This window comes from Aplidium turbinatum, chromosome 6, assembly GCF_918807975.1.
Source record: "Aplidium turbinatum chromosome 6, kaAplTurb1.1, whole genome shotgun sequence".
Classification (NCBI taxonomy): Eukaryota; Metazoa; Chordata; class Ascidiacea; order Aplousobranchia; family Polyclinidae; genus Aplidium; species Aplidium turbinatum.
The window spans coordinates 1,701,832-1,714,840 of record NC_137477.1 but is presented as its reverse complement, the minus strand read 5'-3'; the positions used below and the strand labels follow the sequence as shown (position 1 = coordinate 1,714,840).

Below are 13,009 nucleotides of genomic sequence, written 5' to 3'. Positions count from 1 at the left end.
GATTGTCTTAAGGTACTAGAAGGCTCTGCTGTTCTGGTCGCGGGGGGACTACGTTTTGTCTGGCCTCTACCCTTCGACCAGCCTGGATTGGGTGGCCCTTCCAGGAGCAGATGTCAATACCGTTCAGCATTTAAAGATGCTTTGGAAGCTTTCACCAAAAAGCTTGATAATAATTGAAAGAGAAATGTTAGAATGAACAATTGAACATGTTCCGATGTTTAAAGAATTATCATCAGTGCTGTTTGTTGACGGCAAAGAACAAGTTCTTCCAGAATTGAAAAAATAATTGATTTTGCAACATCTCACAGCATTAGAACTAGAATTCATTTAATATTTTATTGTGTTTTCGTGAAGTTTATGACGATGAGCTTGATTTAATACGAAATTCATTCAAGTTGTTGATGGAAAAACTTCCCGATAAATTGCAGGATGAATTTTTACAACTCAAAACTAACTTAAAACTAACTCAAACTAACTTTCTAACCCTATCCCCAAGAGGTAGAAACAAAAGAAACAAAGGAATCACAAGCTTCGCACAGACTGTTAAATGCATTGACTCTTATCTTTTGAGTGTATTCTTTGAATAAAATACGTTCCAACAACGCTCTTCATTAATTAAATTATTTTAGTATGAAAAGGAATATTAGGCCTACAGGCTAAAAAGCTTATTACTAGCGAAAGTTTAGTTTATCTTCCAAAACTTAGATTAAAATATTAATGTATACGATATTTTAACAAACTAAATTTATAGGGGGGGGGGGAATTTAGATTTAAATATCGACTAAAAGTGTCCACCGGATAAAAAAGGTTGGGAACCACTGGCTTACATGATAAAATAATAAATATAATTTAAATCATAATTAACTTGACCCAACACAAATTAATAGTAGTCTAGAAATATCAAGATGTTAGCGACATCCCTTTGTTAGCAAGGAGATAATGATATATAAAATAACAGAGGCACAGAGCTGAGGTTCAGCATTTCGCAGAAATCTAAGGGAATACTTACATACAAATTAATTCTTAGTGCACACCGAGGGCTGACCCAGCAAATAACCTTAAGGGGAACAATTTTAAGAAAACACGATGTAGGTCTACATTAATCCAACCTTGCTAATACACCATAAAATCTATTACTATGAAACACTTTCAGCGTAAATTTTATGTCTTTTCAACGCGACATTTTGGTTATTTTTGCCAAATAATTTCAAGTCCAAAATGTAGGTCAGAGAAAATTCAACAATGACAACAAGAAAATAGTGAAAATAAGTTCTGTGCTTAGTGGTCATAAATACTTCAATGCTGACACTGTTGTCTGTTAATACATGTTCAAAATGATACACCTCTTCTCCCCCACGAAAAAGAACCCACTGCAATCAACAAGCTATTATGTGGAGACAATATTGGATGAAAATCATCAAACTGCTTTCGAAAAAGAAATTGTTATCAGTTTTCACAACATTTCTGCATTATGTAAAGTGCTTAGATTGACTAGTAATTATGTTGAGTGAGCTGCAAAATGAAATGTTTGCTTTTATGTGCAACTTTGCAATGCGGATCTGTTAATATTCTCTTAATTGAACTGTTATTTCAAGTTTCTCACATACGAACATCATAAATTTGAAATACCAAGGTTTTTCCCTCCCAGTGTTATTGAATGTTGAAAAGGAAATCAGCAATTCAATATGAGAATGTAATATATTTTACCTGTGAAGTTCTTTGTGTTTGGGATTCCAACTTCAGCAAAATGACGATTAAATGTTCCAAAACTAGCTAAGAAGGCAGGAATAATTAACGTACCACCCCCAGAGCGTACCGATGACACGTATTTTAAGGCTGTTTTGACGTTTTGTGCAGTGGCTCTCCTCAATGTTCCTCTGCTGGTTGCGTGGTCAAAGAATATGACATCAAAAAAATCCTAAAACAATAAACAAAACTAAGCAGGATAAACGGTGAAATGATAAAATTACATCGAAACTGTTCTCGTTATCATTTCATTTATCAATATCGTAATAATTAAAAGTGTAGAGTTTAGCTCTTTTTAATAACTCAGGTACTAGTAAGTAAAATGGCTGCTGATGGCGACAGCCGTATATATACGCGAACTGTAGGTCACGTGCTCTACGGATGAACACACAGGGAGGTAATACTACAAAAAGCATTATCGCGCACGTAATAATCATCATTGTTACTGCATTTTAAACACGAAACGTTCTAAATGAGTCCAATGGTTGATCGTTGATTGTTTCGATCTTAAAAAGAGACGGTAGTTTGCACTCAAGATGTCAGTAAAGTATTGGCTGAGGCTGTGAAGACAACTTACAATGCTTTTATTTTCGTACTTGTTTTTATCAAGTTCAAATGTCTCACACGCAACTTTTTTTCATTTTTCTTTGTTAAGTTTGGATCAACTTGAACGCTTAAGAAGCCATTGCAACAAATTGTAACAAATGGATTATGTAATCTACCGAACGGTTTTCCGAAATAGAAGCTAATCATGTCTTACTACTCCATCCAAGCTTTTTAAAATTGTTTGCATGGCTTCCTTGACTTGATTCATCTTTACGATTCCCATGGATCCGGACTTGTCAATGATGAACATCACTTTCTTGGGAGCAGGAGCAAGGAAAAGAGGAGTGTAAAAGTGAGCAAAGTAGCTGAAAAATGAAAATATTATCAAAGTCGAAGGCGAGATGAAACAAATAGGGAAAACTAGGAAACAATGGAACAAATAGAAAACAATTTAACTCTCAAAATAAATCAAATACAGTAGAACTCGGTTAATCCGGATTCGGTTAATCCGGATCTTCGCCTAATCCGGATGAAACTGGAAGTACAAATGAGTCAGGATTGATAGAACCGTCATCGGTTAATCCGGAGCTTCGCCTAATCCGGATGGAATCGCCGGTCAAATCGAATCCGGATTAACCGAGTTCTACTGTTACATCAATAAATTCACTAAACTATTAAAAGGGTAGGGGAAAGTGCTATAAGGTGGACCGGCTGATAATTTGGACCACTGCTGTTTTTTTAATGACTGAAGTAAATAATTTCATGGTTTGTGAACAGCTTGAATTAACATTTCTTACTGACCTAGTTTTTACTATTTTAGATTCAAAGGATTGAGCTGGTTCTTTGTTACTAGAGGTTTTGTGTTTTGGGGGTCTGCGATGTTATTTTGCTGGTCTAAACTATTGAGAATTTTTCAAAAATTGCTACAGTTACAAAAGATTATACAAAAATAATCTGCATGAGAGGCATTACTAATGACTATCTGCCAAAATCTTGAAGAAATGTCCACTGTTTAAATCTAAATGACACCAAGCAAAATAAGATTACTGTAATATATGAACCACCTAACTGTTTGGTAATATGGACCAGTGGTCCAAGTTATTGTCAATTGGTAGAAACTTGTTTCTAAGTAATGAAGACAGGCATAGAAATGAAGTTCCATGAGATTTATGCATTTTTTTTAAACTTTCTGGACTGCATCATAAAACATATTTGTAACTTGCTTTCTTATAGTGATAAAAGGTACTACCAGTAATTTGCATAATTACTTTGATATCATAAACGATTTGATTAAATTCTGACAACATGTCTAAGCATGGAAATTGGCAACAAGGTAGTATGGTTAGGGCCATCAAAGACAATCTGAAAGCTTCTAAAGTTCTCAATGTTCCAAAAACAACCAGACATTTACAAGACATTTACAAGGATTTACAAGACATTTACAAGGACAGACATTTACAAGGATCTAATTGACTTCTGTTGGCGGTGAAAAGCAGCTAGGTCGACATGCGGATCTTCCTCTTGATATTGAAGAACAGCTTTTTCAACATATCTTACAGATGGAATCTCGATTTTATGGATTAACCTGTGATTAACCTTATTAAATGTCAGAAGATTGGCTTTTCAAATTGCTGAGGCAAACAACATTAATACCAGGTTCAATAAGGAAAAGAAACTTGCTGGAAAACCATGGTTGCAGAGCTTTTTAAAGCGACATCTAAAAATCTCTATTAGATTAGGTTACCTGAAGCAACATCTCTAGAAAGAGCAGCTGGTTTCAACAAACCCCAAATTGATGCTTATTTCCAACTTCTTTGTTCAGTGGTAGAAGAAAATAATATTTCTGCAAGCAGAATATATAACATGGATGAGTCTGGAATCAGTGTGGTTCAGAAGATGTCGAGAGTTCTTTCTAAAAGAGGAAAACATCAAGTTGGTGCCATCACCAGTCAAGAACGTGGGGAAACATGCACCATACTTTGTTGTGCAAGTGCTACTGGAAATTTGTACCCCTGACATCATCTTTTCAAGAGTACGAAATGGGCCCATAAAAGTTGTGCTGGTATATCAAATGCTCATTTTTACTAATTGTGACAACTGTGCCAACGATCAATGATTTGAAACTTGTTTGAGATGACTATCATGAACGTTTCAGACTATTTTTATTTATTGAGTGTTTGTTTTATATTTCATGCCTTTGAAGTTTGACTTCCTTGATATATTTACCTTCACATGACAACGTTCCATATTACCGTATGGTGGTCCATATTATGAAACAGGGTGGTCCATTTTAGAAACTGGGTTGATAATATGGACCACCATATAAAAATAATAATAATGTAGTTTTTTTTGTTTGTGTTATGTTTTTTTTATTGGAATTGTTATTGCAAACCAACTAGCCTGTAACTAATCATCAAATAAAGTTATTTGCATCCTAACGTTGTGAATCTTTTTAAAAATATTAAGATTTTTCATTAGGTGGTCCAAATTATACTACTTTCCCTACCTAACAATAAATAAACTTCAACTACATCTCCGGTAAATGTTTTATTGTCAAAGAAAAGGGATGTCCCACATGAACAAGATGAATTGGACTAGGCATTGTCATACCTTTCTTTTATCAATTGGTTGGTTTTAGAAATTGTTAATTGATTGTTAATGTATTAATTGTAGGAATGTTTATCTTATGACAAAGAAAGTCCGTTGATAAGATTATTCCTGGCAGTTTCGCATACTTGTAGAGGCTTGAAACCATTGACGCAGGCATAGAGAGCTGTGTTTGAATGCGTGCGCTCAGGCCGAACGTTGACCCATGGCTTACAACGTCAGCACTAGAGCAGATAAGATGATATTCAAAGTACGATGATCTTTTTTGGTGTGATACGTGTTTGTTGTAGTCAATCGGGAAAAATTGTTTTTCAAGGTACACCTTGTCTATCGACGAATCTTACTGGAAGCAGTAATTAGTCCCAACTGGCCCCAACTACCAGCAAGAACGTTCCCTGGTTTCTTTGATCTCTTGTGGTTATGAGGGCATAGTCGAGAATGTGCCATTGTGTAAAGCGAGGATGTTTTCAGGTAGTCTTACGACGGTGAGGTTTTTTGGAAAGAGCTTACTACAATTAGGTTTTGTTCAGCACAAAGACCCAGCAGAAGTTCTCCGTTTGCATTGCATTTCCCGATACCATCATGGCCTATGACACCCTTCCACATATGATGGTCCCTCCAAACTCTGGCATTGAAGTCAACCAACACAACAAGGTTGTCTAGTTCTGGCACTCTCATGATAGCAAGTGTGAGCTGACCATGGAAGGAGATATTTATTTTTTGATGTAGATTGGAACGTAGGTTGAAAGTGATGTGAGGTAGCGTTTTTTGTGAGTGCAATTTTAATCGTCATCATTTGGTCCTACTGAATCATGTTAAAGGCATTTCTTACCACCAATGACAGGGATGGAGGAACCATTTTAAAAGTAGGTGGGCCCAGAGGTGCAGCAGTCAAAAGCAACCCAACTTTTGGGGGGCGAAGCTCCCCAGACCCCCCATAACATTGTTGCATTCCTGATATTTAAAATCGTTTACACCAGGTGTCGGCAAAAAACTACGGCCCGCCAATAAAAATCATCCGGCCCGCCGCTCCTTTACAAATTATAATAATATGTGGCCAGGCCCCAGTGGTTTATTACAACTAATCGAATGGAAGAATGGAAACTAATCGAATGGAACTTCAACAAGTACAATCGAATGGAAGAACAAGTACTTTTCATTAATCGTTTTAGTAGGCCCAAGTCTCTGATTTGCAGCGTTTCTGTTTGTATGAACAAAGAACTCAACATAAAGCGCCATTATGATACAAAACATGTGAAAAATAGCTTTAAAACAGCAAGTTTCTCTGTTGCTAAGGAAAGGAAAACCAATGAATCAGAAAATTCTTTTGCTATAGCTACAAGGTAGCACAATCAATAGAAAAAGACAAGAAATCGTATAGTGATGAAGAATTTCGGAAAAGGTGTAAGATGAATGCTATTGAAAACATATATCCAGAGAAAAAAAAACTGCTTTTCAGATATAGGCCTAAATCTTTCAACAAGAACCGTAACTCGACGAAAAGAAGAGATATCGGAGAACGTAACATCTAGCAAAAAGTGGTTGTATGTGCGTGCAGAAAACAAAGATTTTTATGTTTAAGACTTTGTTCAGCTGATTCCCGTCAAGGATATTACTAGCCGATATTCTGAAAGCATTAAGCTACGTCAACGCCTTGAAATCATGTCTCTGAATCTATCAAAGCTGGTATTAATAGGCTACTGCCCGCCAAGACCATGTAAAGTTTGGCTTTGGCCCGCTGTTAGAAAAAGGTTTCCGACCCCTGGTTTACACATTGCGTTTTCATAATTGCCTTTCGTGCCAGCAGGCAAAATTTTCCATTTTTGGGCCGGATGTGGTCAAAAAATTTACAAAACTGTTGAATTGCTCTATAGTGCTATACAAAATGTGGCGATGTACACACAAATAAAAAGGCAACAATACACACACAGTTATAATACCACCCTGGGAGTAATAATATGTAGCATTATACAGTGCTTGCATATGTAATGGTATCACTGTTCTAACCATAGAGAATAATTATATTGATTGATAGATTGCTCCAACCAGTCACACGCAACCACACCCACAGTCCCACACGTGCTGCACATCAATTAGTCAATAATGAACTCAACAGAAAAGTTTGAAGATTGGATTTCATCATTGAGCTATCAAAGATATAATCAAACTAGTGTGTATCAAATGAATGAAGACCTTTTTTTGGAACTCCCTCTCTGATTTGCCGTTTTCTCTACCTTTTTAAAGAAATTTGGCTTTCAAAAGTGGGTGGGCCAGGCCCACCCAGAAAATAAAGTAGGTGGGCCCAGGCCCACGAGGCCCACGTGGTTCCTCCATCCCTGACCAATGATAATAATGGAAACCAAGAAGGCTGTTGGTGATGCCAGTTTTATGCCATTGAACACTCAGGTTCCAATTGTAGATTCCACGCAACTAAACTTGCTGTGTCTGTGTGAGTTAATGCAAAGAGCTCAAAAAACGTCTGTTTAGAAAACCGCGCTATAGTGATTCTGTTGATTGTCGCGCAGCACCAAAGCAAAAGTAAAGAACTCCGAATGCAAACTATATTTGCAATTGTGATCACTCGTAGAGATTTTTTTCTGAACTAATTCTACAATGAAAAAGTTTTATTGCAGTAATGAAAATATTTCAAGATTGGGTGAGAACAAACTGAAGAAAATCATGGCAGCTAGACTGTTATAATCCCAATTAAAATGTTTGTAAATGACGAGAATCACGCAGGTTACAGTTTTATTGCAAGTCTAATAAAACACTTTGTTAACATTAGAAGCTTTTATAATAAATTTTACATGGAACCTCCCACATTTAACAATTGTAGCTCTCGCGAGCTTTGCACACGTTCGCTTACACGTTTTCTGACGTCACTCATTCTTGCTTGCTTCAAGATTCTGGCATCTGAAAACACCGGCAGCTCACAGTTCATTTTTGCGGTTCTTGCGGCATTCTTGTCTCCCATTATAATACAGTGCTTGATCGCCTTCTCACATTGCGTTATATTCGCAGTTTTGCGGTTTTCTTACATTGTGCAATTGTGTACAGTGATTACAATGCTCCAAGCGACACACCTCTTAATCAAGAACAAGGACTCTTTATTAAGCAGCAGCAACCATGGTGTGTCAGTACTTTTGGACTTCTACTATTACTACTGTTAACTAGTTCTGGTGCGGGTTTCTGTTGATCTTGTTAATGTTAGCTTGGCCTACTCTTACTTTATGCCTTTCGTTCCCTGTGCTGATAGTATGTCTGCCGTATTGCCTTGCCTTTATGCCTACTTTCAAAAATAAACCAGATGTGGAGGAACGTGTGTCCTGATCACACCTCGCCACCATCGTGCCCAGGGGTATCGTCGTCACTCTGACGATTATGTATCACTCTGACGATTACGTATAAGGTTATCCCTGCATCTTAGTCTGAATCTTTGTTGTCATTACTAATTTTTTATTTGTTGCATAAGTTATTTCAACAAACTTTTCAAAGCAGAAAACGCGGTCGAACGATTCTGGTGATAGTGTGGTTATATTTTTTATTTAGGTTATTTAAGTATAAGAATAATTTATATTAAGTATGAGAATGGTTTGTTTATAAGTTGAATTAAGATGAAGGCTGTCTAACTGCTTGGTGAAATTTCTATCTATCTAATTTATCTAGTTTGGCTATCTGACTCCATGAACTTTTTTCTATTTACTTCGGGAGCAGTTTACACGGAAAATTACAGAAACTTTAGTAAAAGGCAGGAAAACTTATATGTTGAAATAATGGATCGCTACAATAGCACTCAACAATTTTGTAAGTCGTACAAAGCTTCGCCCGTGGTATGATTTCTTTGTGGGGTTTTCTTTCCTCTGAAGGTGTTGCAACCGTGCCAAGTTTCTTTCAACTTAATAACTTATTTCGGTCTCAAGCACGTTTTAACGTTCGCGTTTTGTCGCTTCTACTTTTCTATAGACCTTTGCTATGTTGACTTGTAGCCTATTGTTTTCGCTGTGATGGTCAGAAATAAAAATAACTGAACTGATTGAAAGCTACATGAACATTTCATGTATTAACACATTTTGTGATAGTTTTACTGATGTGTAGTGCAGGCTATGTGCTATAAAATGCTACAGTGTTTATGACCTCACCCATTTGCCACTATGACGTCACCATACACCTTTGTCCTCAATACATCATAGAGTATTGAGAATGTGTTGGACGTCCTAAAAGCAGTTTGTTGAGCCGGAAGAGGATTGTACTGGATGTGAGCTGATCTTCTTCTGTTTCTGAAAAAGTAAACACTTGATATTAATTGTCATGGAACTGGTACAAATTAAAGTTAGAGAGTCAAAATGTATGATGTATTTTCTGCAATGTATTCATGGAACTGAATTAACTAGTTAGTACATACTCGAAGGTAACAGTGGTGCCAGCTGGATGGCGTGCTTTATCTGATGTGATTTTATCAAAGTAAGGAATGGTGATGTAATCTATCTCTTCCTGCTCTTCTATATGAACGGATATCTTGAGAGTATTTACCAGCTGGTTTGGATTCAAGGCGATCGTGTACTTGTAACTTCCTCCGGACTGCAACAACACAAGATAATGTTTTTCTATATCAAGCTGGTTGCCGCGCATTTCTCCTTTCACAATGCTAACTTTAAAATTGAATCATAACTCACAATCAGTCTTATGGTACAAATACTTTCGACCAACTTTTCGCACAGAATAGTTGTTTGATTTCACAATGTAGATATTAACGACCTGTTTTAGCCTGATAGTGCAAGTCGCTGTGGTAATAGCGAATTGTACTAGCTTTCGAAACACAGTTTCCCAGTCAGGCAAAAACAGGTCGTTAATATGTACATTGTGAAGTAAGCAACGATCATGCTGCCAAAACGAAACTCAATCTATTGCATAGTTGTTTAATTAGGCTAGAACAATTACTTTGATAACAAATCCAAAAAAAACTTTAAATTGTTTATCCAATTGTAGGAGAGAGAAATAACTTTATTTGGCCAAGTTACTACTTCTAACCAGGGAGTCGAACCGTTTGATTTTTCCGGTTCGGGTCCGGTTCTGGTTCAAAGATTGTATCAAAACTTGGTTCAGTTCCGGTTTAGGTTCGAAGAAACTTAAAACCGGTTTTATAAGTTCCGGTTCGGGTCTGATAAAATTAGGCCTAGGCCTACTATTGCCCAACTACTAACTAGCCCAATTGGGCGTGAAAACCGCAAGGTTGGCAACACTGACTCAACACTGCTTTGCTCAATTAACTTGCCTTTGTTGTTTGTTGCACAAGTTTCAATCAAACTATATTGTCTATGATGTCACAGAACAGAAGTTGCTTACCTCAAAAAATTCCTCTCCAAAGCATCGATGATAGTGGATCGTGTGTTACGGAATAGGCTATAATTCATCCGTACAATGTGGCCTCCAAGATAACAACATGCTACGTACAACTTCACTTACCACAATGCGAACAATGACGTAATGCTGGAGTGAACCGCTTTTTTCAACCGGTTCGGGTTCGGTTAGGGTTTAAGCTAACTCAAATTTTCGGTTCAGTTCCGGTTAAGGTTCAGACAAAATCGCACCAAAACCGGTTTACAAAAATCCGGTTCGGGTTCGGTTCGACTCCCTGCTTCTAACTCTCTACACTTAAGCAAAACTACCAGGAATAAATTGTTTCAGATTGAAAATAGGCATGCACTTCACTAGACAAAAAATATTACAGTAGCCTATATTAAGGTACAAGCAGAAATAGAAAAGTTACATTTAGAGTATATTAACAAACCCTTCCAAGCAGTTGTTGATAGGTGAGTTTGAAGGTAACTTCCTTTCCCGGTCCAACAAACAGGCTAGTTTTGAAAACACGTGTTGATGACTCACGAGCTGCCACGTGGCCTGTAGTTTCCCCGCGCATTTTAGCCTGAAGAGGAACATGCTTTGAATTTCGTACGATTCGTTAACCTAATAAACGCAATCACAAGTATGTAAACCAAAATTGAAAAAGTCGGATGCATAGCAACACCAGCGTATGAGTGGACGTCGCTATAATGGCATCTGGACTAGAAGCCAAAAGTCAAATTTAAGAAATTAGGCGTTTTAAACCTGTCAATATGGCAATCCTTTCAGGCCTCATCTTGCATGGCAGCGTTTGGCTTCCAGTCCAGATGCTATTATAACAAAGCCACGGCGTACGCATCTCAATAACAAATTGCTTGAAGCTATTTTGGTATGTGATCTCAGCTTCATAAAAATATGAATTTCAGCAGAAATACTTATCACATTTAAAACCAGCTCAACTTTCTTTTTCTTTCTGTTCAGTGACCGAGTGGTTTCGCCTTTGGCTCTGGTGCTGGTAGATCCGATATTGATTCCAGGTCGGGTCAAACCGAAAACTTTAAAAACGCAGCGATTGTGTTCTTTCTTTCATAACGCAGTGAGAATAAATCGGGTAATAATGTGATAACATCGGAAACCAGATATAAATTAAAAATGAGCCCTGTCGCTAAAAGACCATAGCAGTTGTAAAACAACAGTAAATAAAACCATAACATTGTTATTATCACCTTTAAAATATTTACTGTACGATAGCAAAGCTTTACAGTAAGACAGGTGGTTGATATGAAATTTTGCAGGTAGGCTAATAACTTGCTATTTGTAATTTTGGTAGAGAGGTGAATTTTTCAACTATAGACAAATAAAACCTAACAAGCAGACGACATTGAGCTTAATATGATTTTATCTCTCCCCTGCTTTGCCGTTTCATTCTTATACATTTCTTTTTCGATTTTTGTGTATGTAAATCAGTTGTGTAACTTCAATTTATAAAGAACATCAGTCAGTTGGTTACTTGCAAAGGACTAATGTGAGTGTGACCGAAAACGTTTAAATATTTTCGGTGCAACTGTTAAAATTTTGCAGCAGCATATGAAATGACCTGGACAGAGCATCACTGCAACACCCTGGATTTATTGTGTAAAATGTTATCAAAAATGGAGACCTGTGACTAGAAAAGTAAAAAACGTCAAGATTCATTTCAGATAAACTCCCACAATTCTGTGCCCAGTTGAAAATCGAAAAAAAAAAATAATAATAAATCTGTAATGGGCCAATGGGTGAAAAGTTTCAGAGCTACAGGCTCAGTGCTAAAGAAAAAGTGATCTTTATTTTGATCTTTGTTAAGATGTAGGCTAGTCCTTGTCAGATTAAAATTAAGTTTTGAGTTCATAATAAACACATCATTTCATTTATTTTAAACTTTTATGTATACTGATATAAATCATCCTGCATTTTCTATCAGCTTGAACGTTAGGTAACTTTAACGTAACGTAACTTTAACGTAACGTAACTTTAACGTAACGTAACTTTAACGTAACGTAACTTTAACGTAACGTAACTTTAACGTAACCTAAGTCTTAAAAAATGTCAAGATTGTACATGTCAGATCGTACAACGAATTAAATCTTTACTCCTGTGAATCACATAACCACCGATACGTTAACCAAGCTTCACTTGCTGTAGACAGCATCCAATAGTCCAATGCAATATTTATTTTCAGATAGTTTGCTATCATTATTATTACACAGCAAACTAATTTATTTTAAATGATCTGTTGTTAATTCACTCTCCAGCACTGTTGAATACTTCCATCTAATTTCAATACTCTCTGGGTATTGAAGCAAGCCCTGATTGAACAAAAAAGCAATCGTGATTTTAATAATATTGATTAACTCAAAAAGATCCAACGTGAGCATCTGCTGTTTTATCTATGAAAGCGATGTCATACAATTAAAAGACCTGCTAGTCGTTTGAGCATGCCAATAAGATTCATTCAACATAAAATCAATTTGGCAATTTCTTTTACTTTTTCGTAGATTTTCTTTGCCTTCTCTTTCTCCTCTACTATTCCAACGACTGTGACGTCATCCAAAGTCATAGTAAGCTTTGTGATGAATGCATCAACTGGAAGCAAAATATCGAATTTGGCTTCCAGACCTACGTCAGCGTAATTGGTCATCACTGACGTCACAACAGTCTCAGCAAATCTGAAACAAAACAAAAATGTGCAGACTATATTTTGTAGACGACAAATATTCACGTACGGAAAAGG

At 36.7% G+C, this 13,009-nt stretch overlaps 1 protein-coding gene across 3 annotated transcripts in view; it reads right to left on the bottom strand.

Moving 5' to 3' along the window:
• Positions 1-13,009, bottom strand: part of LOC145772086 (inter-alpha-trypsin inhibitor heavy chain H3-like) — an 82,778-nt gene that overhangs the window by 57,716 nt on the left and 12,053 nt on the right. For 2 of the 3 annotated variants that reach the window (XM_082583910.1, XM_082583909.1), the window contains exons 10-15: positions 12,764-12,944; positions 10,688-10,822; positions 9,302-9,477; positions 9,039-9,176; positions 2,507-2,657; positions 1,708-1,918 (exon numbers count right to left, since the gene is read on the bottom strand). The exons of the other annotated variant lie outside the window; for it this stretch is intronic. In XM_082583910.1, the coding sequence (XP_082440036.1) occupies positions 1,708-1,918; positions 2,507-2,657; positions 9,039-9,176; positions 9,302-9,477; positions 10,688-10,822; positions 12,764-12,944 (992 nt within the window). The remainder of the gene's footprint in view (positions 1-1,707; positions 1,919-2,506; positions 2,658-9,038; positions 9,177-9,301; positions 9,478-10,687; positions 10,823-12,763; positions 12,945-13,009) is intronic. 3 annotated transcript variants of the gene reach the window in all.